At 36.8% G+C, this 27,888-nt stretch overlaps 1 protein-coding gene across 2 annotated transcripts in view; it reads right to left on the minus strand.

Moving 5' to 3' along the window:
- NAA35 (N-alpha-acetyltransferase 35, NatC auxiliary subunit) overlaps positions 1 to 27,888 on the minus strand; it is an 81,978-nt gene that overhangs the window by 21,587 nt on the left and 32,503 nt on the right. For both annotated transcript variants that reach the window (XM_032266331.1, XM_032266332.1), the window contains exons 9-14: positions 26,970 to 27,020; positions 26,261 to 26,344; positions 25,010 to 25,124; positions 8,806 to 8,984; positions 5,241 to 5,300; positions 711 to 817 (exon numbers count right to left, since the gene is read on the minus strand). In XM_032266331.1, coding sequence (XP_032122222.1) covers positions 711 to 817; positions 5,241 to 5,300; positions 8,806 to 8,984; positions 25,010 to 25,124; positions 26,261 to 26,344; positions 26,970 to 27,020 — 596 coding nt within the window. The remainder of the gene's footprint in view (positions 1 to 710; positions 818 to 5,240; positions 5,301 to 8,805; positions 8,985 to 25,009; positions 25,125 to 26,260; positions 26,345 to 26,969; positions 27,021 to 27,888) is intronic.

The following is a 27,888-nucleotide window of genomic DNA, read 5'->3' on the forward strand; positions in this document are numbered from 1 at the left end:
GACATGTGTCCATGATCTCAGCTACTTAGGAGGCCGATACCGGAGAACTGCTTGAACTTGGGAGGCAGAGGTTGCAGTGAGCTGAGATGATGCCACTGCACTCCAGCCTGGGTGACATTATGTACATGCAAATATTTCGAAATTCAGAAACATCAGAAATCTAAAACACCTCTGGTCCAAAGCATTTTGGATAAGAGATACTCAACATTTATCGCTAAATATTGGAAGCCATTTAAAAAAATGAGATCTACCATCAAGTAACTTGTGACAGAAAGCCATCGTGTCTTTCAGTGAAAAAAGATACACTTTGTTAACTGTTTTTTGTTTTTTTAAACAAAGTGTAAGTGCTTTGTTAAGAATTAATGACTCCTTTCTTCCCTTCCCCATTGGAAAAGCCTGAAATTTCTCAGAATGCCAACTCAAATGACGATTCTTTCTGCATGCAATCCTTTTCAGCCTCTAATAGGGCGAAGTTTAAGGACTTACACCAGAAACAAAAAAACTTGGAGGAGTTATCAGAAATGTCAACCTCATTAAAAACTTAGTTTAAATCTAAACAATGTGGCAGAGATCAATTAACACGACTGAGTTACTTTTATGTGGAGATTTGATCCTAAACAATTTTGATACTTAGGCTATAAAGACGGAGTAGAGAGAAGTTGGGCTTTTAAGGGAGCACATACAACTATAAAATGTCTTACAATACTTACTTGGGAGAAAGCACCGGAGGACTGACAAAAGACCGAAGTGCATCTTTCACCATGTCTTGCATGAGATGAGTTCCAAAGACCTTTTTGTTATCCACCAGGAAAGTGGTCTTAAAACAAATGTTACATATTAGTAATGGTGTCACACAGAGTTGTCATTACTGTAAAATGAATATACTTTTACAAATACTACATACTACGTGATTAAAATATAGAAAATTGGTGAAAATTTTTTATAAATTGCTGTCTCCACAATGAGTGTTACTTATTAATCCTTACTGAAGGTGTATTCTGATGTAGAACAAAAAATGTACAGAAATAAAAATCTCCCAAGCCAAGAGCAGTAATATTAAAACGGTCAAAATAAACTGACTAATCTTATTATGTCAAATGAGCTAATGTATTAAAAAATGCTTCACAAACTATGAAATACTAAATGGCTATGTCATTTGATTAATCCTATGTTTATCTCTAATGAATGTTTTATAACACATGCAAATATTTTAAATATTTTTTCATGCTTTTTTCTGAATATAAATTTTTAAAATAATTTGCATTTAATAATGTTTTAATTTCCTTCCCTTAATCCCACTGTATCTTTGTATTTAATATACCATACCTTGATATTCTAATATTGCTTTTAAATTTTATTTTAAAATTTACATATGGCTGGGCGCAGTGGCTCATGTCTGTAATCCCAGCACTCTGGGAGGCGGGTGAATCACGAGGTCAGGAGTTTGACACCAGCTTGACCAACAAGGTGAAACCCCATCTCTACTAAAAATACAAAAATTAGTCAGGCGTTGTAGTGCCTCTAATATGGTAAAGTTTAAGGACTTACACTGGAGATAGGAAAAACTTAGAAGAGTTATCAGAAATGTTCTCAACCTCATAAAAACCTTAGTTTTAATCTAAACAATGTGGCAGAGACCAGTTAACACAATTAAGTTACTTTTACATGGATATTTGATCCCAAATAATCTTGATACTTTGGCTATAAAGGAGTAGAGAGAAGTAATCCCAGCTACTCAGGAGGCTGAGGCAGGAGAATCACTTGAACCCGGGAGGCGAAGTTTGCACTGAGCTGAGATCATGCCACTGCACTCCAACCTGGGCAACAGAGTGAGACTCCATCTCAAAAAAAAAAAAAATTAATAAAATTTACATATGGTGAAATTTACATTTTTGCTGTGCAGTTCTACAAGTCTAACAAATGCATAATTTTTAAAATCAGTCTCACAATCAAGATACAGAATGACTTGTATCACCCTAAAAACATTCCCTCATGTGATCCCTTTGTGGTCAAACCCTCCTCTCGCCTCAAACCCCTGGCAATCACTCATCTGCTGCTCTCCAACTCTATCATTCTGCCATTTCTGGAATGTTATTAAAATGAAATCGTATAGTCTTTTGAGTTTGGCTTCTTCCACCCAGCATAATGCAGTTGAGATTCACTGGCATTGTTAAGTGTATCATACTTCATTTTCCTTTCATTTCTGAGTAGTATTCCACTGTGCATGTACCACAGTATGTTTATCCATTCACCAGCTAAAGAGCATTCAGGTTCACTGGGTTTTTGGTGATCATGAACAAAACAGCTCCACACATTTGCAGAGGTTTCTAGAAGAATGTCAAATTTCACTTCTAGGAATCGACTAGGAGTGTGATCTACATGTTGATTTAATAAGAATGTGCCACACTATTTTCCAAAGTACCTGAACCACATTACACTCCTATCACCAATACATCTTCGTTAGCACTTGGTATTATCAGACTTTTTTTTAAAAGATAGTCTGAAATGTAGGTAGTATTTCTGTGGTTTAATTTGCATTTCCTTATTATTAACCATGCTGAATCTGAATATTCAATATACTGAATATTGTTGAATATTAACCATATTAGATTTGTACCTAAGTATTTCATTTTTTGATGTTATTGTAAATAGTTTTGTTTTCAAAATTTTGATCTCCCATTGTTGAAGTATATAGAATTACAACTGCTTTTTGTATAATGACTTCATATTCTGCAATCTCATTAAATTCACTATTTGGTTCTAGGAATTTCTTTGTAAATTCCATGGGCATTTTTCATGGGAAGTCACGTCATCTCTAAATAGACAACATGTCTTCTTCTTTTCCAATCTGTATGTCATTTCTTTCTTTTTCTTGCTTTATTGCACTGGCTAAAATTTCCAGTGTTAATTAAGAGTGAAGTGGGCATCTTTGCTTTCTTCCCATTCTTGGAGGAAACCATTAGCCCTTCATCATTAAGTATGATGTCAGCTATAGGGTATTTTTGTGTATGTCCTTTATCAGGTTTTAGGAAGTTCTACATATAGCTTTGTTAAGAGTTTCAAATCATGAATAGATGTTGAATTTTGTCAATTTTTTTTGTGTATCTACTAAGGCTTTAGATAATATGGTAATTATGTTGACCAATTTTATTTTTCTTTTTTTTTTTGAGACGGTTTCTTTCTCTGTCTGTCACCAGGCTGGAGTGCAGTGGTGCGACCTTAGCTCACTGCAACCTCCATCTCCCAAGTTCAAGCAATTCTCCTCTGCCTCAGCCTCCCGAGCAGCTGGGACTACAAACATGCGCCACCACATCCAGCTAATTTTTATATTTTTAGTAGAGACGGGGTTTTACCATGTTGGCCAAGATGGTCTCAATCTCCTGACCTTGTGATCTGCCCGCCTCAGCCTCCCAAAGTGCTGGCATTACAGGCATGAGCCACCACGCTCGGCTGATGAACAATTTTCAAATGGTGAAACAGGCTTGATTCCTAGGATAAATCTTATTTTGTCATAGTGTACTACCTATTTTTATATATCGTTGAATTTGATTTACTAATACTATATTGAAGATTTTTACATCTGTGTTCATGGAATAAGATTTTTACATCTGTATTTATAAGGAAACTATATAGTTTTCTATGTTTGTAATGTTGGTTTGGTTTTGATAGAGTAAATTTTGACTCATATAATGAGTGTTCTTGCCTCTTATTTTCTGGAAGACACTGCATAGAGCTGGCCTGGAATTTGCACTGTTGTAGGTTTTTAACTGCAAGTTCTATTTATTTAACAGATAAGAGATTATTCAAATTATCTGTTTCTTCTTGAGTTTTGGTAGTTTATGTCTAAATTTAAAGGAATAGGTCAATTTTATTTGCTTTTGCATTTATGAACAGAGTTGTATATAATACTCCCATTACTGTCCTTTTAATGTTTACAGTCTGTAATGATATCCCTTCTTTCATTCTTGATATTAGTCATTTGTATTTTTTTCTTATTATGCCTCATTAGAGGTTCATCGACTTAATGAATATTTTCAAAGAATGAGCTCTGGGTTGCACTGATTTTCTCCATTGTTTTTCTGTAATATATTTTTACTAATTTCTGCTCTTCATTATTTCCTTCCTTCTGCTTGCTTTAATTTGCTCTTCTTTTTCGGGTTTCATATGGTGGTGGCTTAAATTGTTAACTGTAGACTCTTCTTTTTTTTTTTTGAGATGGGATCTCATTCTGTAGCCCAAGCTGGTGTGCAGTGGCGCAATCACAGCTTACTGCAGCCTGGACTTCCCAGGTTCAAGTAGCTGGGACCACAGGCATGTACCACCACACTGAGCTCATTTTTTGTAGAGACTGGGTTTCACCGTGTTGCCTAGGCTGGTCTTGATCTCCTGGACTTAAGCAATCCTCCCACCCCAGCCTCCCAAGCTGCTGGGATTACAGGCGTGAGCCACCATGCCAGGCATATTTTTCTTTCATATAAACTTTTAATGTGGCCAGGCATGGTGGCTCCTGCCTGTAATCCAAGCACTTTGGGAGGCCGAGATTGGTGGATCACCTGAGATCAGGCATTTGAGACCAGCCTGGCCAACAGAGTGAAACCCCGCCTTTACTAAAAATACAAAAATTAGCCAGGCATGGTGGTGTGCACCTGCAATCCCAGCTACCTGGGAGGCTGGGGCACAAGAATCACTTGAACCTGGGATGCAGAGTTTGCAGTGAGCGGAGAGTGTGCCACTGCACTCCAGCCTGGGCAACAGAGTGAGACTATCTCAAAACAAAAAAACATTTGATTCTATAAATCTCCCTGTAAGCACTGCTTTAGTTGTATCTCACAGATTTTGGTATGTTATATTTTGACTTTCATTCAGTTCAAAATATTGCTGAACTCCCCTCAAGACTTCTGTCTTTGACTCATGCATTACCTAGAGGTTGTTTAACTTCAAAATATCTGGAGATTTTCCTAGATCTCTTTCTCTTGTTGGTTACTGGTTTAATTCTAAAACAATTAGAAAGATACTCTGGATGATTTTGATTATTTCTTTATTATTGAGGTTTGTTTTATGACCTAGGATATGACCTTGATGTATGCATAATGCTTAAAGTTAATACTTCAATTAAAAAATATACAACACTAACTGGAAAATTCTTTAAAAGCATCTACCTTTTGTTCAATCAATCAATAAAACAATGTCAATATGCATATAATGTTGAAAGAAGTATTTTGATACTAAGTGGAACTTACTTGTAACAGAGATCTTGAAAGAACACATGGTGACTGTTCACTAAATTCACAGAAAAAATCCTAATAGATGCATAAAGAAAAAATAATGTCATTAATAGATTAAATAAAAGCTGAAAATGCTTCACCATATAGAGTATAATTTTTACTAGACCTGGAAATGACATAGTACCAGCGTTAAAATATGACAAATAAAGGTCATTTCTATAGAAATTGTTTAACTGTATAAAAGGGACAATGGGTTAGTAGACTCTAAAAAAATAATACCAACAATAGTTTACTAAGTCATGGCAGAACTTTAGTTTCTATTTCACAAAAATAAATACCAAGTAACCAAGTCAACTGGATGCACATTACTGACTGCTGCTGACTTTAGGGAAAGACCAAAAGATACAGGTTTTTGAGATTCTTTAAAAAATCCTGCAGCTTGCTGAGAAAAGTCCAAAGGATCACTAACAACGCCTCAGGTACCTACCCTCAGTTAGAACCAATGTAGGTCCCCCTGAGGTATGTGGAATGAGCAACGCTTTCCTCAGAAGCCTCAGTAGAAGTGACTGGCAATAATGGCAGACAACTTAGCTTTCAATATCAGGAGCCTGTCACAACCCAAGTCAGCCCTATTGCTTATTAAAAAAAATTTTAAAGTCCATTTGCCTACCAATACAACTGGCAAAACAACTATATACATCAAGAACATATTACCTTATGGTTGATAAGGGTTTATAGGTTGATTTCTTAAAGATCTTGCAATTAATCTGATGAACACGAATACATATCCATGTAACAATTAAGATAAAAAGAGTCACTGTGGGCCGGGCGCGGTGGCTCACACCTGTAATCCCAGTACTTTGGGAGGCCGAGGCGGGTGGATCATGAGGTCAAGAGATCGAGACCATCCTGGTCAACATGGTGAAACCCCGTCTCTACTAAAAATACAAAAAATTAGCTGGACATGGTGGCGCGTGCCTGTAATCCCAGCTACTCAGGAGGCTGAGGCAGGAGAATTGCCTGAACCCAGGACGCGGAGGTTGCGGTGAGCCGAGATTGCGCCATTGCGCTCCAGCCTGGGTAACAAGAGTGAAACTCCGTCTCACACACACAAAAAAAAAAAAAAAAAAGAAAAAAGAAAAAGAAAAAGGGTCACTGTGGCAGAAAACAGTAAGAAAATATCTATTCTCATTCCAGATATGCTACTATAATCTGGTTACTTTAGAACCTCTGAATCTTTGTTTAGCTGTAAAACTGGCTTTCTGTCTATGATCTTTGTCTATTTTTAAAATTCTGATTCTTATGATGCAATAAGAGCAACCTAATAAGAAAATAAACGCAACAGAAGGTAATAAAGGCATAATCAGTGAAAGTTTTACTAAGGAATGAAGACTTAAGCTAGGTTTTAATGACAAAGAATAGAAGGAAAAATACAGAATATAAACAAAAGCACAAATCTTTACTATCAACTATTTCTCAGAGACTGCTGCTAAGTACTAGGAGTATAAACTATATACTGTGTGATCTCAAGGAACACAAGTAATATGGCAACCTGCAACCAAAGTGGAAGATTTCACAGAAGAAATGACATGGGGCTAGCAATTCCATACCTTGCCATGTAAGGTAACAACACTCAAATGCCTAGCTATGCCACACACGTAGTGTGCTTATTCCTAAGAAAACAGTACTCTTGCACATTTTTCTATGTTCCTACTAACCTTCTATGTGTTACTATAACTTACCAATTAAAAAGCTTTTAGGCTGTCAGAGGGTACAGGAGAAAAACAAAATTCCAACCCTGAATGTTCTTAAAATGAGCTTTTTAGAGTTTTTCTCTATTTTAACCCATAAAAGGATTAATCCAAAATAAGACAGTTAAAAATGTGCATATTCTTTAACCTAGCAGCTTCATTTGTTAGGAATTTATCTTACGGGGGAAGGAAGCATATGATAAAATGATTTATTTATAAATATGTTCATCTTAGTATGATTTGTAACACTGAAAATGACCTAAATGTAATTTAATATGAATGAAATGAAAAAACCTGTTAATATATGCTTATAATGGAATACCACACAGCCATTAAAATAATGTAGAATTTGTCATGAATTTATTGACATGAAAAGGAAGATGTCCATGACACAGAAATTAGCAATTTTTAAAAGCAGGTAAACACCATGATTCCATTTTTATATACAAAAACATATACATACTTAAATACATATGTATATATGTGCATACCAGTATGTATATATATATATATATATATATGCACACACACACACATTTATATGTTTTGAAGAGAGAATCCAGAGTTTAATCCCCACTCTTAAAACTTAGATGAGGCCAGGAGCGCTGGCCCATGCCTGTAATCCTGGCACTCTGGGAGACCAAGATGGAAGGACTGCTTGAGACCAGGAGTTCAAGACCAGCCTTGGCAACATGGTAAGACCTTGTCTGCACAATAAATAAAAATTTAAAAATTGGCCGGGCACAGTGATTCACACCTGTAATCCCAGCACTTTGGGAGGCTGAAGCAGGTGGGCTGCTTGAGCTTAGGAGTTAGAGACCAGCCTCAGCAAAATGGTGAAACCCTGTCTCTACGAAAAAATACAAAAAATTAGCCATGCATGGTTGCACATGCTTGCAGTCCTAGCTACTTAGGAGGCTGACATGGAAGGATAGCTTGAGCCTGGGAAGCAGAGGTTGCAGGGAACGGAGATCACATTCTGCAGTCCAACCTGAGCGACAGAAGGAGACCCCATCTCAAAAAAAAAAAAAAAAAGTAAAAACAAAAAAAATTTATTTAGGTCTAGTAGCATGTATCTCTACCAGCTACCTGGGAGGCTGAAGTGGGAGGATTACTTGACCTCAAGAGTTCAAGGCTAGGCAGGGCACAATGGCTCATACCTGCAATCCCAGCAATTTGGGAGGCAGAGGTGGGAGGACTGCTTGAGCTCAGGAGTTCAAGATCAGCCTGGGTAACATAGTGAGTCCCCATCTCTACAAAAATAATGATTACACAAAAAAACTGTCAGGTGTGGTGGCACATGCCTATGGTCCCAGCTTCTTGGGACACTGAGAGGTAGAAGGATCGCTTGAGCCAGAAAGTTTGAGGCTGCTGTGAGCTGAGAATGTCCTACTGTACTCCAACCTGGGTGATGTATCAAGACCCCCATCTCCACAAAAAAAAAAAAAAAAAAAAAAAGAGTTCAAGGTCGCTTTGAGCCAAGATCATGCCACTGCACTCCAGCCTAGATAACAGTGAGATCCTGTCTCAAAACAAACAAATCTTGGATGAATTATCTAACCTTTCAACTTGAGCTTCTTAATCACTAAAACAGTGTAAGAGCTTTTGAGGATTAAACAGATTGTACGTATGTATAACATTTATGAACCACTTAATCCTCTAGCTATCACAGAAAATAGACAAAGAGCAGTACTTACCCTTGGTCAGTGTCTATAAAGTGATCAATATTCTGTTATTAAACTAAACTTACCCCATAAATATGTAGAATTACTATGTATCAATTTTTTTTTAAATGGAAGTTATATTCTGGAACAGAGATTTGTACTTACCAGGATACAATGTAAATTTGTTAAATTCACAACCTCACAGACAGTTTTTATTCTATCTATTAATCTGGCAAAATAGTTGACCATTTCTTCCCTTTTAATTATTTTTGCATATCGAGGGAAGGTAGGTGGAAGTAGCCTCTGGTTCACAAGGGGTTCAAAACCCATCATAATTGGATGATCTAAAAAGAAAATACAAAAGTAAAAATTTTCAATGTTTCTCTGAATTTTAAACTGTAATTATTATTAAATACAAAAATGCCAGTTTAAAAAGCTTTTTCAAACAAATTCTAACCACAAAATCCTCTAAATATATTTCATAATTTATAATCTATCCATATATACATTTTTAAAAAACTAAATAAGTAGATTTAATAATCTAAAACTGTACTTCCTACCTACATGGTGGTGACAGTGGTGATGGAGGGGAGTTTCTATGTCAAAATGAACTCCAACAAACAGGATAAAATAGGGTCAGTATATTCTTTCGAAACAGAATGATAAACTAACCATGAGATTGTGAAGAAAGGTAAAATGTGAACACAAATAATGTAGGCTTCTCTTTCCCTCAATTACTCAACAGTAGAATCCATTCAAATTTAGCTATAAAATAATCCTGAATCGCAGAGCAGAGCAGCACAGCCACCAGCCCTTAGTCTTCAATGAGTCTGAAATGCATTTGCTACAGAGATGTAATTACAGAAATCCACAATCCTTTAAGGACAGGACTATAAGACATCTAAGGCTGAGTTCCTCTTTCTTCTCCGTCCACTGGTGATCTCACTTTTCACACTAGTGCACAACTCCAAACTAAGTCTTTGTCAACTTGATATCTAAAATGAGGAAGCATATCGCTAAAATGATACATGAATAAGAATTTTTTATTCAAAGTTTTCCTGCTAGTCTATGAACAGGCCACAACCTAAGAAAAAATATGGTTTCAGATGTCAATGAAAGATAAAATTAAAGCTGAATAGGTGTTATTAAAAATTAAAAGCAAGACTGACAACCAAATTATAATGCACCTGGGATATAGACATAATTTTCTTTAGGACCATGCAAATAAAGATGTTCCCAGGATTCTTGGTCTTTTTTGTCTTCTCCGTATTTTCTCCCTAAGAAACTGATCGACGTTACTTATTCTAACATAAATTCCAATTTAAATGATCATTCCAGACTAAAGACTAAAATCTTTAGCCCACAATCCTTTTTCTTAGTTCCACACCTATAGCTTATAACTGTATAAGGAACATTTCCACCTTGTATGCCATATCATCTCAAAAGGCAAATGTCCAAAAACTATCTTTGTTTTTCTCCTAACATTGCTTTTCCTCTTATAGTTCCCCTTTCTCAGTAAAATGACCCATTATCCTTACAATTGCTTAAGCCAGAGGCCTTGTCTCTTCTCACTGCCTCACCTACTTAGTAATTCCTAATGAACACTCAATCTGTCCCTCCTCTTCCCTCTTAGTGCCACTCCAACAGTCTAACTGTACTGACTGCTCCCTCAATGAATCCTATACGTTGCCACCTCAACTGTTTAATCTAAAACACAGCCTGATTTCATTCTCTAAATCCAAAAATGTTATTGACTCCATATTATATATGGTACAGATTCTTTGGTAGAACACTGGAAGGTGCTTTCCAATTTCCTGCTGTTCCTATAGAAAAAAAAAAAAAAACTACTCCAATGGAAAACTACACACATTGTTCAGACTGATTCCATGGGAGCTATTCAGAAATCTATAAATTGTAAGCAAGTGACAAACATGCAATTTCTATTGTATCTGATAGAAATTTGTTGATTTCTTTCCCATTCTATGGGGAAAAAAACAGCTTTGCTACCATCCACAACTTATTTCAACATTCCATTACTTTGTATAAATTTGTGCTGTTTAAAGTTTTACATCTGAACTGATAAAACATTTCTTTGAATAAGTTTAGCATTCTTTTTTTGTTTTTTTTCCCCCAGAGACAAGAATCTCACTCTGTCACACAGGCTGGAAGTGTAGTGGCGCCATCAAGCAATTCTCCTGCCTCAGCCTCCCGAGCAGCCAAGATTACAGGTGCCCACCACCACACCCAGCTAAGTTTTGTATTTTTAGTAGAGACGGGATTTCATCATGTTGGTCAGGCTGGTCTTGAACTCCTGACCTCAAGTAATCAGCCCACTTGGCCTCCCAAAAGTGCTGGATTACAGGCGTGGGCCACCACTCCTGGCCACATACATTTTTATATCTGTATGAGAGAGTCATGGTTTTACCTTTTTCTGAAAATGATCTTTGAACACTCCCTTATCCCTAAGCACCATAAGCTATAAGCATGCACAGTGACTCACAGATTTCATGCTCTTTTACGCCTCTTTACTTTTCACACAAACTATTTTCTCTACCTGTAAAACCTATCCCTTATTATTAGGCTGGTAGTTTGGACACAACTTGAATGCCCTCTCCTCCTCAATTCTCCCCAGTACTTTCTATATATACTACTGCACTATTTATATGGGGTTTTGTCACTTTCCCCTCTCTCTGAGCTGTTTTGAAAGCAGAAATTTCCCAAACACCTAAATACCCAGCTCATATGTTTGCTTAGTAACAAGATATGCGACACACTCAGAATAAAATGAAAGGCTATTTCTACTATAATGAAATAGTTTGAACACTTATTTAGAACTAAAGTAAAAGTAGTAGTATCAATGATATAAAAAGCTTCTTTACCATACCAACACAAACATATTTTAGGTTTTAATAAATGCATAGAATTCAGATACTTCAATAGTATATCACCCTTACTTTCCTTGAAAGCATTCTAACATGCATCTAAAATTATTCAGGAATATTCTTTTATTCTTAATACACACATTTTTAGGCCTATGTTACAAGTAGAAAATTAAGTGGATAACTTAATTATCCACTTAATTATCCAGCAGCCACTCATGAAAATCTGTATTATCATGGAAAGTAAGTACTAATTGGAAATGGACAGCCAATAATATATTTGTACTATCTTCATTTTTACACAAATTAAAAAGTGCAAATAAAACAATATTAATCCTGAAACGAACTCAGCTATCCTGCATACTACAATAGGGTGTTCTAGCAGCATACCTGATCTCTCACGAGATGCCATAGCACCCATCTTACTGTGAAAACCAAATATGCATCCAGGCATTGCCAAATATCCCTGGGAGGCCCCAGTTGAGAAATACTGGTCTATACAAATACAATAAGCAATCATAATTCCGTGTGGATACACCCAGGATTTTAATAGGAACATCTAACTCATTGAAAAATTAGAGGAATAACTTCCTAGAAAAGTTTGAGTTATTCAAAGGACAAAATATCAGTCAGGACAAGGTTTTCCAAGCATATGAAAGGCCTAGAGTGGGGGTCCCCACCCCAGGTCATGGACTAGTAGCTATCTGCAGCCTATTAGTAACCAGGCTGCAAGCAGGAGGTGAGCGGCCAGCAAGCAAAGCTGAATCTGTACTTACAGCTGCTCCCATCACTCCTATTACTGCCTGAGCTCCACTTCCTGTCAGATCAGTGGCGGCATTAGATTTTCATAGCAGTGCAAATCCTACTGTGAGCTGTGTGTACAAGGGATGTAAGTTGCATGATTCTTATGAGAACCTAATGCCTGATGATCTGTCACTGTTCCCTTCACCACCAGATAAGGCTGTCTAGTCGCAGGAAAACAAGCTCAGGGCTTCCATTGTTTCTACATTATGGTGAGCTGTGTAATTATTTCATTATATATTACAATGTAATCGCAGAAATAAAGTGCACAGTAAATGTAATACAGTCGAATCATCCAGAAACCATCCTCCTCCCGCCCTTGTCCGTAGAAAAATTGTCTTCCACAAAACAGGTCCCTGGTGTCAAAAATGTTGGGGACCGCTGGCCTACAGGACAGAGAATATGGCTTTTCTTTTTTCCTTAGGGAGTTGTAATTTTCCAAGTTCTAATGTCTCTAAACTCAGGAAGTAAAAACAGAAGCCTATAAATAGACTGGAAACAAAGTTTCTATGATAAACTTAGAAGTTATCTGTATGCTCCTCTCCATTTTCCACATCCATTTAAATTTTTTTTCCTCCACATTTTTTTGTCCATGTTAATGGTTAAAGCACTTGCTAATGGCTATTTTTAAGTCTCAGCTATTGTTGCATCTCCTGCATAGGAACTTAGTAACCATCCTATACCAGATACCATAAGTTGCTTGACTAGAAAAGAGGGTAAGAACCGAGATACAATAAAATATCATACCAGTTATTCAGGATATAGACTATGGTTGAGCAGGAGAGGGGCTAAAAGGTAGGCAGGAGATTGCATTTAGTTTCAAGGCAGCAGAAATTATAAAAAGTTAAAAGAAGTTTTATCAAACCCAATTCCTTCCCAGGATAAACTGATTTAACATTTTCCTACTGTACTTCATACCTCCACCACACAATTTCAGACTGTCTTATACTGAAGTAACCTGAATAGGCTCTGATGCCCCTTACTAAATGAGCTCAGAAAGAAACATAATTCACAGCACTTCCCACCTAGCAGGTGCTCACTCAAGTTTTCCTGAAATGAACTGGATACAAATTAGACAATTTTCAGAGCTTCCTTATTTTATAAGACTATTAGTATATAAAAATAATCCTGGTTTTTCCTGTTAAAACACTTCATAAATACAATGCCAAGTCAGGCATAGTGGCTCATGCCTGTAATCCTAGCACTTTGGGATGTTGAGACAGGTGGAATGCTTGAGACTATGAATTCAAGACCAAACCTGGCCAACACAGCGAGACCCTGTCTCAAAAAATAAGAAAATTAAAAATAAATAAAATGCTAAAAATCACTCAGTATAAGAGATCCACATAATATCTTACTAGCACTCTTTTAAAATAACAAAGTATAACTGATATTTTCAAAACATTATGATACACGGGCTTAAACTGTTGAGTGACTAAAATTCCTGCCAGGTCACTGGTCTTATTAATAACAGAAGAATATTGACAATAGCACATAGTTATTACATAATTATTTTTTCTTTTAAAAAAACTGATGTATAATAGTTGTATGTATTTTGTGGTATATGTGATATTTTGATACATGTACACAATGTGTAATAATCAAATCAGGGTAATTAGGATATCCATCACTTCAAACATTTCTCTCTTCTTGTATTGGTAACATTCCAATTCTCTGCTAGCTATTCTGAAATACACAACAAAATATTAACTATAGTCTCTCTACTGTACTATCAAATAATAGAACATATTCCATCTATCTAACTATATTTTTGTACACATTAACCTACTTATCTTCACCTTCCCCTTCCCCCTGGATAAAAGATTTATGACAACAAGTACTTTGATTTTCCTAAGTAAATTATTCTAAAAGTAAATTACATGTCAAAATTAAAAATCTGGAAATGTATTAGTCAAGAGACACATTATATAATTTATTCAACATTATCTTTCACAAGTTACAGAGACAATTTATAGTGAGGTTTATTAAAATAACAAGTTTTGGCTGCCCTTAAGTTGGAAGGAATTCTGGAAAACAAGGCAGAAGCTGGTGAGCTTTGGTTATGTTATTCTGCATTTCTTAGTTACTTGACTTCCTTTTACACAAAGTTGTAAAATTATACTAAGCCAGCCAGACACAAAAGGACAAGTATTGTATGATATCACTTATATGAGGGGCCTAGAACAGTCAAATTTAGAGACAGAAGTATAACAACGGCCGTGAGGGTTTGTGGGGAGGAAAGAATTGGGGGTTCAAGTTTAAGGGGTAGAGTTCCAGTTTGGGAACATAAAGAAGTTCTGGAGATAGTGGTGACAGTTGCACAGCAATGTGGAAGTACTTAATGATAGTGAATTGTATACTTAAAATGGTAAGTTTTATGTTATATTTAAGCATAATGTTACAAAACAGCATTAAACCACAACTGTTCAAGGCATGGTGTCAATAAATATTATACCCTAATCACTGGTAAGAGTAACCTAGGGTTAAATATCATACAAATCTATATATTTGACATTTTTTAGTGTATATTTTTGAACAGGCAGTAGATACAAAGGGTTTTTTGAAAACTGCATTCTTATCACTGAGTTTAAGGAGAAAAAAAAAAGCCGCTCACATGTGATCCTGTTTATCTCTTGAGAAATAACCACTACAAGTTACTTCCATGTGTTAGAGATACCTTCCTTTTCTAATTTACTGAGGCGTAACTGACATATAATAATACAAACATTAGGCCGGGCGCGGTGGCTCAAGCCTGTAATCCCAGCACTTTGGGAGGCCGAGGCGGGTGGATCATGAGGTCAAGAGATCGAGACCATCCTGGTCAACATGGTGAAACCCCGTCTCTACTAAAAATACAAAACATCAGCTGGGCATGGTGGCGCATGCCTGTAATCCCAGCTACTCAGGAGGCTGAGGCAGGAGAATTGCCTGAACCCAGGAGGCGGAGGTTGCGGTGAGCCGAGATCGCGCCATTGCACTCCAGCCTGGGTAACATGAGTGAAACTTCGTCTCAAAAAAAAAAAAAAAATACAAACATTAAATGTATGGTTCAATGGTCTGAAAAATAAGTACAACCATGTAACTACCACAATCAACACCAAGAACATTTTTACCACCCCTAAAAGTTCCTGTACCCTTTCCCAGTCTATCACTCTAGTGCTTGACAACCAAGGAACTTCTTCCTGTCCCTACAGATTAGACTTTCCTGGTCGGGTATGGTGGCTCACACTTGTAATCCCAACACTTTGGGAGGCCAAGGTGGGCAGATCACTTGAGGTCTGGAGTTCAAGACCAGCCTGGCCAACAGGGTGAAACATCTCTACTAAAAATACAAAATTTAGCCAGGTGTGGTGGTGTATGTCTGTAATCTTAGCTACCCAGGAGGCTGAGGTGGGAGAATCATTTGAACCTGGCAGACGAAGGTTGCAGTAAGCTGAGATTGAGCCATTGCACTCCAGCCTGGGGCAACAGAGTAAGACTCCGTCTCAAAAAAAAAAAAAAAAAAACACAAAAGATTAGCCTTTCCTACTTTTAAACAAACAAAAACATCAGACAATTTATATCTGACTTCTTTGGCTCAACACCATGTTTCCCCGATTTATCCATTATGTTGCATGTATTAGTACCTCATTCCATTATGATATCTCATTGTGTGGATATATCATAACTTGTCTGTTCATGTATCAAAAGCATCAACATAATATTGATCTATTTTGCTTTGAGATAACTTTTTTTGTTGAAACAATCTTCGAGTTGCAAGTGCAGTCAATAACAAACCATCCACAAGTATGTTTAGAGTGTTATTCCTACAAAGACATACTCTTATATAATCTCAATACATCAGAATTAGAAAACTAACACTTAGCAATTACTATCACCTAATTCAAGTTTCACAAACTATTCTTCATAACCATGTCAGTTGCATTTAATTTCAGTCTCTAATTCTCCTTCAGTCTGGCACAGTTCTTCCGTCCTTCCTTGACTTCCATGACACCGACATCTTTGAAGACAACAAACCAGTAATTCTACATACAGCCTTCCAGTGTGGGTTTGTTTCCTCTTGATCAGATTCAGATTATGAATCTTTGGAATATTACAGAATTAATGTTATGTTCTATCAGCAAAAAGAGGATCTGACTTACTACTGGTGATGTGAACTTTAATCACTTGATAAAGGTGGTGTCCAACAGACCTCTTCACTGTAGTTATTCCCTTTCCTTTTGAAATTAATATTTGGGGGTTGGGGGGACACCCATATAAATATCTCATCAAACTGTCCATCCATTTCATTTATTTACATGGGGGCAGAATAATGGCTTTATCTTTTATTCAGCAAGTTATGATCTGTCAGAATTATTTACTGCGACACTTAAGTTTTTGCTAAGCTATCATTAGCATATTTTATGTGTGATGCAAGACAATTCTTCTTCCAGTGTAGCCCTGGGAAGCCAAAAGACTGGACACCCCTGTCTGGGCATGGTGGCTCACGCCTAATCCCAGCACTCTGGGAGGCTGAGGTGGGTGGATCACTTGAGGTCAGGAGTTCCAGACCAGCCTGGCCAACATGGTGAAACTCCGTCTCTACTTAAAAAAAAAAAAAAAAAAAAAGGTTGCCAGGTGTGGTGGTGGACATCTGTAATCCCAGCTACTTGGAAGGCTGAGGCAGGAGATCACTTGAACCTGGGAGGCAGAGGTTGCAGTGAGCCAAGATCACGCCACTGCACTCCAGCCTGGGCAACAATAGTGAAACTCAGTCTCAAAAAAAAAAGATTGGATTGGATACCCTGATCTACATATTGCCAAAAAACAAGCTTTTAGTACTTCTTCGTTTCTTTTCAGTTTTATACATTATCTTTGACTTCCTCCTACATCTATAGACAATGTCAGAGACCTAAAAAGGAGGAAGTCGGAGATAATGTGTAAAACAAAAAACAAGGAGCATTATAAGCATGTACAAATTACATGCCTACATACACTCTGTCCCCTCACCTACAATATAGTTAGATCATAATTTTGGTTATAATCAATATTCAGCATTTGCACCATTATGATCAAGCAAATGAGTCAGCATTAGCACCACTATGATTTAAGTTATCCATTGCTCAGATGTGAAAATTTTAATTTTCATATGCATTCTGAAGCTTAATAATTATCTCATAAGGCTTAATTCAACCCCAAACCATTTGCCAGTTCTCTGAATCTCTTCTGAGTACATCAAACGTAACATCAGTCTTGTACCTTCAAGATATTTTCCCTAGAGCCTTGAGGCTTCCTCCATGCTGGACCTGTCCATACATAGTGCTCAGCTATTACCTCGTGTTTTTCTCCCTCCAGCACCAAACGGGGGATTTCCTTCATTATTTTCTTATGGTAGATTCTCATTTTCCCTAAACCCCATGCTTCCCTCTTTCTTGATTTACTTCCATTTTTTAATGGTGCACATCTTCCAAAACTTTTGTGAGATAAATTCTGAGACTCTAAGTGCCTGAAATTATCTTTCCTCAAAATCAAATGATAGTTTGTATATAGAATTCAACATTAGAAACCATTTTTCCCCAAAGTCTGAAATCATTTCTCCAGTGAGTTTCTTTTACTCACAATTCTAATGATATAATTAACATACCACATAACTCACCTATTTAAAGTATACAATTCAATGGTTTTTTTTACACATTAAAAGAGCTGTAAAACTATCACAATCAAATTTAAAACATTTTCATCACCCTAAGAAAAAACTCTATACCCATTAGCAACTACTCTCTTACCTGCTCACAATTCTTCCCCCAATCTTAGGAAACCACTAATTTACTTTCTGTCTCTATAGACTTGCCAACTCTGGACATTTTATATAAATGGAAATCATACAATACATGGTCTTTTCTGATTAGATTCTTCCATGTAACACAATGTTTTAAAGGTCCTTCAGTACTTCATTTCTTTTTATTGACAAATAATACAGTACTAGATGGATATGTGATTTTATTTATCCATTCATCCACTGATGGATATTTATCCATTCATCCATTGATGGACATTTGGGCTGTTTTTCCCCTGTGGCTATTATGAATAATGCTGCTATCAGCATTAGTGCATAACTTTTTGTATGGATATGTTTTCATTTCCCTTGGATAATTCTATGTTTAACATTTGAGACACTACCAGACTGTCTCCAAGAGAACTGTAACATTTTACTTTCCAATCGGTACTGCATTAGGGCTCCAGTTTCTCCACATCCTTGCCAAGACTTTTTTATTATCTTTTTCATTACAGCAATCAAGTGGGTGGGCTGCAGTAACTTTTCATTTTGATTTACATTTCCCGTATGATTAATGTTGTTGCACCTCTTTTCATGTATTTATTGGCCATTTGCATATCTTATTTAGAGAAATACTTGTTCAATCTCTTGCCCATTTTTTCATTCAGCTTTGCTTTTTTAAATCTGGGTGTAAGATTAATGCCTATGTTTTAAGAGTTTTATAGCTTTAGTTCTTAAATTTAACTCACTGATCCTTTTTGAGTTGACTTTTGCATAGGAGCAGCAGGGGTAGTGGGGAGTATCCAACTTTATCCTCTGGCATATGGATATCCAGTTGTCATAGCATCTTTGATGAAAAGACTTTTCTGTCCCCATTGAATTGTCTTGATACTCTTGTCAAATAGCAACTGAGAACATGAGGGTTCGTTTCTGGGTTCTCAATTCTATTCCATTCCACTGATCTGTATCTATCCAGAACTACACTGTCTTCATTGCTATAGCGCTGTGTAAGTTTTGAATTAGGAAATATGATCCTCCAACTTTGTTTTCACTTTATTGACTTCTCGTTTCCACCACCGCTGCCACACATGTGATACTCTGTCTTGATTCTGTGTATGTAACTTGGTTTTGCCTCTTTTCTCTGAGAATCTTATTTGTTGTCACTACTCTTAAGTTTTATGATATGCCACTTCAGTACAAGTCAATTTTCACCCTGGTTGTGCTGGGTGGCTCTTTATTGGCCCTTTCAATCTAGGTATTCATATCATCTGTCTCCAGGAAATTTTCCTACATGTTTGTTTTAAAGAGTCTCTGTCACTCAGGATGGAGTGCAGTGGTACAACCATAGCTCAATGTAGCCTCAACCTCCCGGGCTCAGGCAATCCTCCCACTTCAGTCTCCTGAGTAGCTTAGGACTATAAGGCATGTACCACCACACCTAGTAAATTTTTAAATTTTTTGTAGAGTTGGGGTCTTGCTATGTTGTACAGGTTGGTTTTGAATTCCTGGCCTCATGCAATCTTCCTGTCTTGGCTTCCCAAAGTGCAGTGGGATTTCAGGGATGAGCCAGCACATTGAGTAATTTTTTTGTTTGTTTTTTGCTTCTATTTTCTAATCTATATTTCTGGAACAACTTATATTAGTTTATCCTTTATTTATTTATTTACCTTTATTAAATAGTAGATCTTTCTTGACTAAGCCTAGTATAATCTTTATCCTTCCTATTTTTCACCTTTTCATTTTTGGCTCTAAGATTTCTGCAACTTTGTGTTCTAAACTTTCTATTTTTGTCATTTCTGCTCTTCTTTTTTTTTTTTAATTATACTTTAAGTTCTGGGATATATGTGCAGAACATGCAGGTTTGTTACACAGGTATACGCGTGCCACGGTGGTTTGCTACACCCATCAACCTGTCATCTACATTAGGTATTTCTCCTAATACTATCCCTCCCCTTGCCTCCCACCTCCTGTGATCTTCTATTTTCAATCTCAAAGAACATATTCCCCTTTTTTCCTTTCGTACAGCATCCTATTTTTGTTTTACATATGTATTGATTTTTCTCATTTCTCTTAAGGTATTTTGTTTGCTTGCCTGTTTTATTCTCTTTCTTTTTTGGCTAGAGATTTCTACCTTTAACTATATACTCAGATTTTAAACTAGAGCACACACACACAAAACCATTAAGAGCACTGTAGGCTAGGCGTGGTGGCTCATGCCTGTAATCCCAGCACTTTGGGAGGCTGAGGCGGGCAGATCACAAGGTCATGAGATCGAGACCATCCTGTCCAACATGGTGAAACCTCGTGTCTACTAAAAAAAAAAAAACCCCACAACAATTAGCTGGGTGTGGTGGCACGTGCCTGTAGTCCCAGATACTTGGGAGGCTGTGGCAGGAGAATTGCTTGAACCTGGGAGGCAGAGGTGGCAGTGAGCCGAGATCACGCCACTGTACTCCAGCCTAGTGCCTGGTGATGGAGAGAGATTCTGCCTCAAAAAAAAAAAAAAAAAAAAAAGAAAAGAAAAAAAAAGCACTGTGAACACAGATTGAGCTTTCAACCAAGCCATTTTATCAGGGGAATTGCTGATATTAACATATTTAGATTTTGCTGTTGTTTTTCCCCACCTCTTGGGTTTGTCAGATTTCCCTAAGAAGAATCTTCTAAACTTTTAAGTGCAGAACATGTGACTGGCTACCCTGTTCTGAAAGAAAGAGGAGAGGAGCAGAGGAGGAAAGAAAGTAGGTCACAATAATAACTACTTAACTTTCACTTAACTCTTTCATAATGTGTACCCTTCATGAAATTCGGCCTCTTATTTCCTCAAGTACAGAAACCCTCTGTCCCCTTCCTCCAGAGAGTAACTTTTAGTACTGTGAGGTTCAGGAATGTCACTCAGCAAAAAGGAGGAAGAAACTTCTGCTTCTAAACAGATTATCAACCAGTTCTCATGTTCTCAGCTAAATTCTCATACCCATTTCCAGAAGTATCTGGCAAACTAATCGGCCTTCAGGGGATCCACAGTATGAACTGGGTTGCCTTTGACTTCCTCTATCAGTGCTATGAATACAATTATTTGGAGACAGCTAAGTTAGGGTCCTTCTGTTTGCCAGCTTCTAAAATAATTTTACTGCTATTTTCTCCTTTCCCTGTCTTTTTCATCTTTATCAGTTATGCCTTGAAAGAAAAAATTACTTCTTAATTGCTTGTGATTTCAGAAAGCAAATATATGTGTTCAATCCACCAAGTTTAATCAGGTATCTCTTAATTTATTTTTAAAAGATGGCAAGTCCTCTTGAAACTGTGTACTAGATTTGAAAATACGCTCCCCAAGAGTATCTACTAATTTCAGGCAACATAAATTTAAATATGTTATTTCCATTGGCAACTGTTAAAGATGCTTATAATCTAAAGGGTAAACTAGACCCAATTCGCAGACAACTATGAGCGAACATAGAGAGAAAAAAATATTTTGACAAATAGCACTAGGAAAGTCTCACTGGAGGAGGTGATGTGAACATCACTTTAAAGGATGAGCTAAAATTCCACAAATATATAAAAAAGAACTGTAAAATTCAAGACAGCATAAGCAAAAACAAAGAATAACATCTGCTTCATTGGATTTTTTTGCTCCTTTCTTCCTTCAACAACGATGTAACCCAAGGTCACATCTTTGAACCCAGCAAGCCCCAAGTAAACACATCTACTCCCTCATAAGCACTGAAAATGACTCCAAAATCTGTTTTTCTATCCATTTTCCAGAGCCAAATATTTATTTTAATAGTAGAGTGCTCTATGTAACCGCCTCAAAAAATCCCATTCTCAGTAAGGTGCTCTCCTTATCCACCTCCAAAACCACTTTTGCATTCTGCATCTTCATAAAGATATTACCATGCATTGAGTAATTGTACCAGCAAGTAACTCTCAGATCAAGTCTGATTATTTCTACTTTCTTCCTTAATGCCAGTTTACAATTCATACTGAATATATGCCTTTCAATGAATAGCTAAAATGAATGCTCAGTGATTTCAAGATTTACACAGCCATTTTGTCACCAGCTAGTTGTAATATAACCAGAAGGCAAAATGAGTAGAGATCAAAACTAATCTATATTATTATTTTCTCATCATTCTTCTATTAGAATAGACATTAGGAAACCATTTACTTTTTTATTATAGAATTGCATGGCTTATGATTAAGGGATAATTACAAACTTAAATTAAGCCAGCTAAAAGGTATTATACACATAAGCACAGGATGAGTATGCCTTAAATTTAAAATTTTACCTGCTTAGTCGTAAGATTACATTTTTTAAAGGTTTATTCAAGCCAATTTTATGTAAACAACTTTCCTGAAGTCTGTCTGAGCAGACTATAAAATCAGAGTAATAGAGAAGATTACATGTGCAAGCTATTTTTAGCACTGGTCTGAAATATAGGAAAGTCCAAGCTGTAGCTACTAACAATCCCATGGCAATTATTATCTGAGTTTGCTTGATTACAGATATAGAGCAGAATAGCCCAGGAGTAGACGGACACGGCAAAAAGAAACATCCAGATTCCAATCATCTGGAGGATTCTTGCTTCACATCATCTTGTTGATAAACAAACCAACAAACAAATTACTTTGAAGTCATTTATTATATAGTGGTTTTCATAAAAGTATTATTGTTGTAGATTTCAAAGCATTTAAGAGTTGTGGACATTTTATCCCTCTCTGTAAACATGTACTACTAAGTTTCTATGCATAACCACCTTGTTATGTCCTATGGTACAGAATGCTACCTAGTCACTCATCCTATAACCAAACAAACACAAATTCAGCGCAACTAGTAGAAACATAAAAATTATGACAATACTGATTTCCTAACCCAAATGAACTTCTGGGTTGCTCTGTTACCTAACATTTTAGTAAGGAAAAAAAAATTTACGGGAAGGGGAACACAATGCCCGTCTCTAAATGGAGGGTAGATACGGAAAAGGAAAGAGGTGTGAATCAGTAAAAACTTGCCTTTCTGGTCACGAGACTGACAACCAGGTAACACTAATTCGAAACATATAAATTTCTCTTCATCTCTACTGGAATGGCCAAGTAGTTGAGGTGGAAAAAAGGATATAATCTCATTTTAATGAGTTTTAAGAACAATCAAAATTGCCTCACATTATCTAAAATGTTAACCCACTGTAAACTTTATAACAGAGGTACACTATTTTTTTTATTTTAAGGCATAGTTCATAAATAAAATCTGAGTGCCAACAACATGCCAAGCGGGGTGATACACAAGAAGGGAGTGTCTGGCCTAAAAGTGCTCAAAATCTCAAACAAAGACAAATGGGTAAAAAACTAAAATACAATGTACTAAAAAAAAATCTAACAAAGGCCTGTGTGAATGCAGTGAGAACACAGAGGGTATGGAAATATATATTTGGTCTTCCCTCTTGTTTCCTAATATAACTCCTAAAATCCTTAGATTCTCCAAGTGCTGTCTTTTGGTATGTTAATGACTGACAGCTTCAGGGTGCAGTGGATCATCAGAAAGACAGAGGCACGATTAGAGGGTTGGGACTTTCAGCCCCACCCCACATCTTCCAGGGATGAGAGAGAGGCTGAAGGTCAAGTTGATCACCAACGGCCAAAGGTTTAATCGATCGTGCTATGTGAAGAAGCCTCCATAAAAACTAAGAGGACACAGTTCAGAGAACTTCCAGGTATCTGAAAATGTGGAAGTTCCTAGGAGACAGTATACCCAGGCAGGGCACTGAAGCTCCGGGACCCTTACCCATACCTTATCCTATGCATCTCTTCTGCATCCTTCATAATAGCCTCCACAATAAACCAGTAAACACAGTAAGTGTTTCCCAGAGTTCTGTGAGTCACTAAAGCAAATTAGCTGAAACCAAAGATGGCGTCCTGGGAATCCCAACTTAAAGCCAGTGGGTCAGAAGTTCTGGAAACTCAGACTTGGCAACTGGTGTTTGGGAAGGAAGAGCTGTCTTGGGGACTGAGTCCTCAACCTGTGGGACCTGGCATTACCCCCAGGTAGAGAGTGGAGGTTGGAGTTTGTATTTTCCACACAAACCACCACAAACACTCCTTCAACGGGAGGTTAATTAGAAGGCACCCAGCTGGTGTGTGTGAAACATTTTGATCACACAAGTCCTCTGTACTGATGACTGTTGTGGTATGTGAGCAGAGGAAAAACGCAGATTGAAAGTTTCTCCAAAACAAAGATATTATCTAGGCCTGACTGTTGTTCAGAGCAGACTGTATAATGGAGGCGATGATCTCTCAGACAAAAGAGTAAAGACAAGAGGTGATCAAAAATGTGATTCATTGTTAACATTGAAATGGTCTTTGCAAAAATTATAAGAGAAACCTTTCTTGCTTTTAAACTCACAAGCTAACTGTCTTTGCTCATTCCTGGTATAGACTAAGCAACTATGGGAGAAATTTAGTTTACAATTTAAAATAAAGATAACTGTCCCTTCCTGAAACTAACCTCCTCTCCTTGCTCGTCCCCTGCCCACCAAACCTATTCTTCAACAACTCTAGTGCCCGAATTCTCAGGGAGGAAGATTTGTGAAACAGCTCTCATCCTTCCGCTTGGCTGACCCCATGATAATTAAACTCTTTCTCTGCTGTTCTCATTGCACTGGCTTTTCTGGGCAGCAAGAAGCAGCTCCCAGGCTATAACATCTCAGCATGGACATAAGAGAGGATACATATTCCGAGTCTAAACAGTCATACACAGGAAATGGCCAAGTTCTACAGTATTGTTTTTTAGTCTAATATATAGAGAGGAGAACCTAAACACCGTCTGTGGAGTAAAACATTCCAAGGTACAAGACTGACTTGAAAGAAATTTTAGTATAAGCTAAGTACTATATATTTTGGATGGAAAAAAAGAAAAGAAAGTAGGAGAAAACTGAACAATTACCTCCTTTTGTAGTATCATTCTGGGCCTGGATGCCATGATGCAATGAATTATGAATGGCAGAAAGAAGATCTGCTGCTTGAACCATCAATTTTTGAGCTTCTGCAACAGCACTGGTCTAGCAAATAAATCACCAAAAACATTCTTACATATTCTTTCACTGAAAGATATACATTAAATAGGAAAATCCTATAAACAATAATGAAATTAAATGCTTGCTGTAATGACATTGGTTTTCATAAACTATGCACTTAATACAGGATGTCCAGATCCTGTTAGGATAGAAAATGTTTTTTAACTCACATCTATAACATGTAGGATTCATTTTAAAATAATAGAAAATATCAGCCAGGCATGGTGGCTCATGCCTGTAATCACGGCACTTTGGGAGGCTGAGGTGGGCAGATTATGAGGTCAGCAGATCAAGACCATCCTGGCCAACATGGTGAAACCCCGTCCCTACTAAAATACAAAAAATTAGCTGGGCATGGTGTCACACGCCTGTAGACCCAGCTACTCAGGAGGCTGAGACAGGAGAACTGTAGCCTGTAGACAGGCTACCCAGGAGGCAGAGATTGCAGTGAGCTGCGATCGCGCCACTGCACTCCATCCTGGGCGACACAGTGAGACTCTGTCTCAAATAAAATAAAATAACAATAGAAAATATTTCTGGTTTACTTTAATAATTTTTTTAACAATAAAAACCAAAGATGCAATCAACTAGAAAATGAAAATTTTTTCAACAATGCTACTATGTCATTCATCAAGGTGGGGGAAAAAATGGGGAAAAATAGAATTACAGAAGTTACTGGTAAAAATTGGATTTCTACTCACATTTATAAACTATTCACAAATTAATATGTAATTGACTTGAATTCGTGCAAAAATACAAAAAGAAAAATCTTCACTATCTAGGGCTCACTTTTGGTTCTATACAAATCCAAGAGTTAATTATGTAACTGAAGGTAAGAACAGGCCTACATAAAATTTTTACTTCCTCCTTTTCAATTCACAAAATATGACAACCTACAAGCAATTTCAGCTTCCAATGTATTATTTACAAATAATTAATAGAATATAAAATTCATGTGACTTCTTGAGAAAGTCATGAGGGTTACTCAGATTTAAATATACCAAATGCTGAGTTCTGTATATCTGAGATCAGGAGCACTTCAAGGGAAAAATTTCAGAACTGTTTCACTCAGGCATGACATCCAAAATCACTAAAACAGATAGATATGTAACTGTCCTTACCTCTTTCTTAGTAAAGGCTATAAGCACTGTCAGTAACACACGAGTAAATTTCACTCTGCTGAATACTGCTAAACATTGTTGGTGCTAAAAAAACAAGAAAGGACTAGAAGTTAAAAGATGCAAAGCCCATGAAAGGAATTTCATTTTAAATATATTAACTCCTAAATCTCAATGTTAATAATTTACTACATTACAGACACCTGCACTTATAGGCTTTTAAATGCCTGAATAATGAGCTGCAGAAAACAAAGCCTATTCTTTTGAAATAGGAATGTAAAGTTTCTCTATCAACAGGACTGATCTTTTCCTAAGTCAAAAGTTACACTATTATCTCAAAAAAAAACTGATTTTGTCTGCATTTTAAAAAGGACTGATTAAAATGTGCTTTAAGCAGAGTCAGAAAATTTAGCAGCTTGACAAAGGTTCAGCAGCTTTTGATACTGTGGAGCTGTGATGCATCATCTGTGAAAGGTCGTATTTTTCTTCCTACCTCACAGGGATACTGAAGAGTTCTGAAATCATGTATTTGAAAGAGCTGTATTATCATTCTATCAAAATAAATACAAGGGAAATAAAATCCCTTGCAATGTCCAATTTTTAAAGAAATACCTTAAAAAGGGCTTCCATAAATTATAACGCAGTTCATAAAACTACAACATTAACAGGTAGACTTCTCTGATATTATCTACCAGAAAATAAGTTCAATTACTTCTAGTTCAACTTCTGGATCTCTTTCTTCTCCTTGTCGACTTCGAGTACTCTAAAATTTTAAAAAAGGTGAATTAAACACAAACCTGAAAAAATATTACATTATAAATATATAAGGTAAAACTAATTTTTTTGAGTATACACGAGAATCTATTTTTGGGAAAAACAGCTGGAGAAAAAACGTTGTGTCTAGTATTTATGTCCTCCTATTAATCCTATATACAGAAAGGTCATTTTAACATAAATTATAAAGATCATGCAAAAGAATTAAGTATTGAAACAGCAAAAGCAACACAATGAAATAACATAAGCAGAATAATATAGCACATAGTACATTTTCCTTTATTAACTGAAATTCCTGATGCTGTCAAAACTAACCCTGTTAGGAAAAAAACTGTAACCTTTACAAAAATCACATAAAGAAAAAATAAAGTTCAATGGTTAATACCAATCTGTTTTACACTAAAATACAAACTATCTTAATACAAAAGTTACTGTGGACAATTTCATTTGACCAAATACCACAGAAAGATCTGCTAGAAGTTGTGGGTTCTAGTCCTAAAGCTGCCATTTACATGCCCTTTAGTAAAGCTAAGACACAGGTTACTTAACTCCTCTGATCTGTATTTTCCTCGTCTAAAAGTGGGGCACTCTGGGTGTCCAATTGCCCAATTCACTGAATTGTAAAAATCAAAAAAAGAGAATATGAAGTTTGACAAACATACTGTTATACTAGTGTTCATCCTGGCCAACATGGTGAAACCCTGTCTCTACTAAAAATACAAAAATTAGCTGGACGTGGTGGTGTGTGCCTGTAGTCCCAGCTACTCGGGAGGCTGAGGCAGGAGAATTGCTTGAACCCGGGAGGCAGAGGCTGCAGTGAGCCGAGATCGCGCCACTGCACTCCAGCCTGGCGCCTG

Source organism: Sapajus apella, unplaced genomic scaffold (genome assembly GCF_009761245.1).
Source record: "Sapajus apella isolate SASKATOON/1434 unplaced genomic scaffold, GSC_monkey_1.0 scaffold157, whole genome shotgun sequence".
NCBI classification, from domain to species: Eukaryota; Metazoa; Chordata; class Mammalia; order Primates; family Cebidae; genus Sapajus; species Sapajus apella.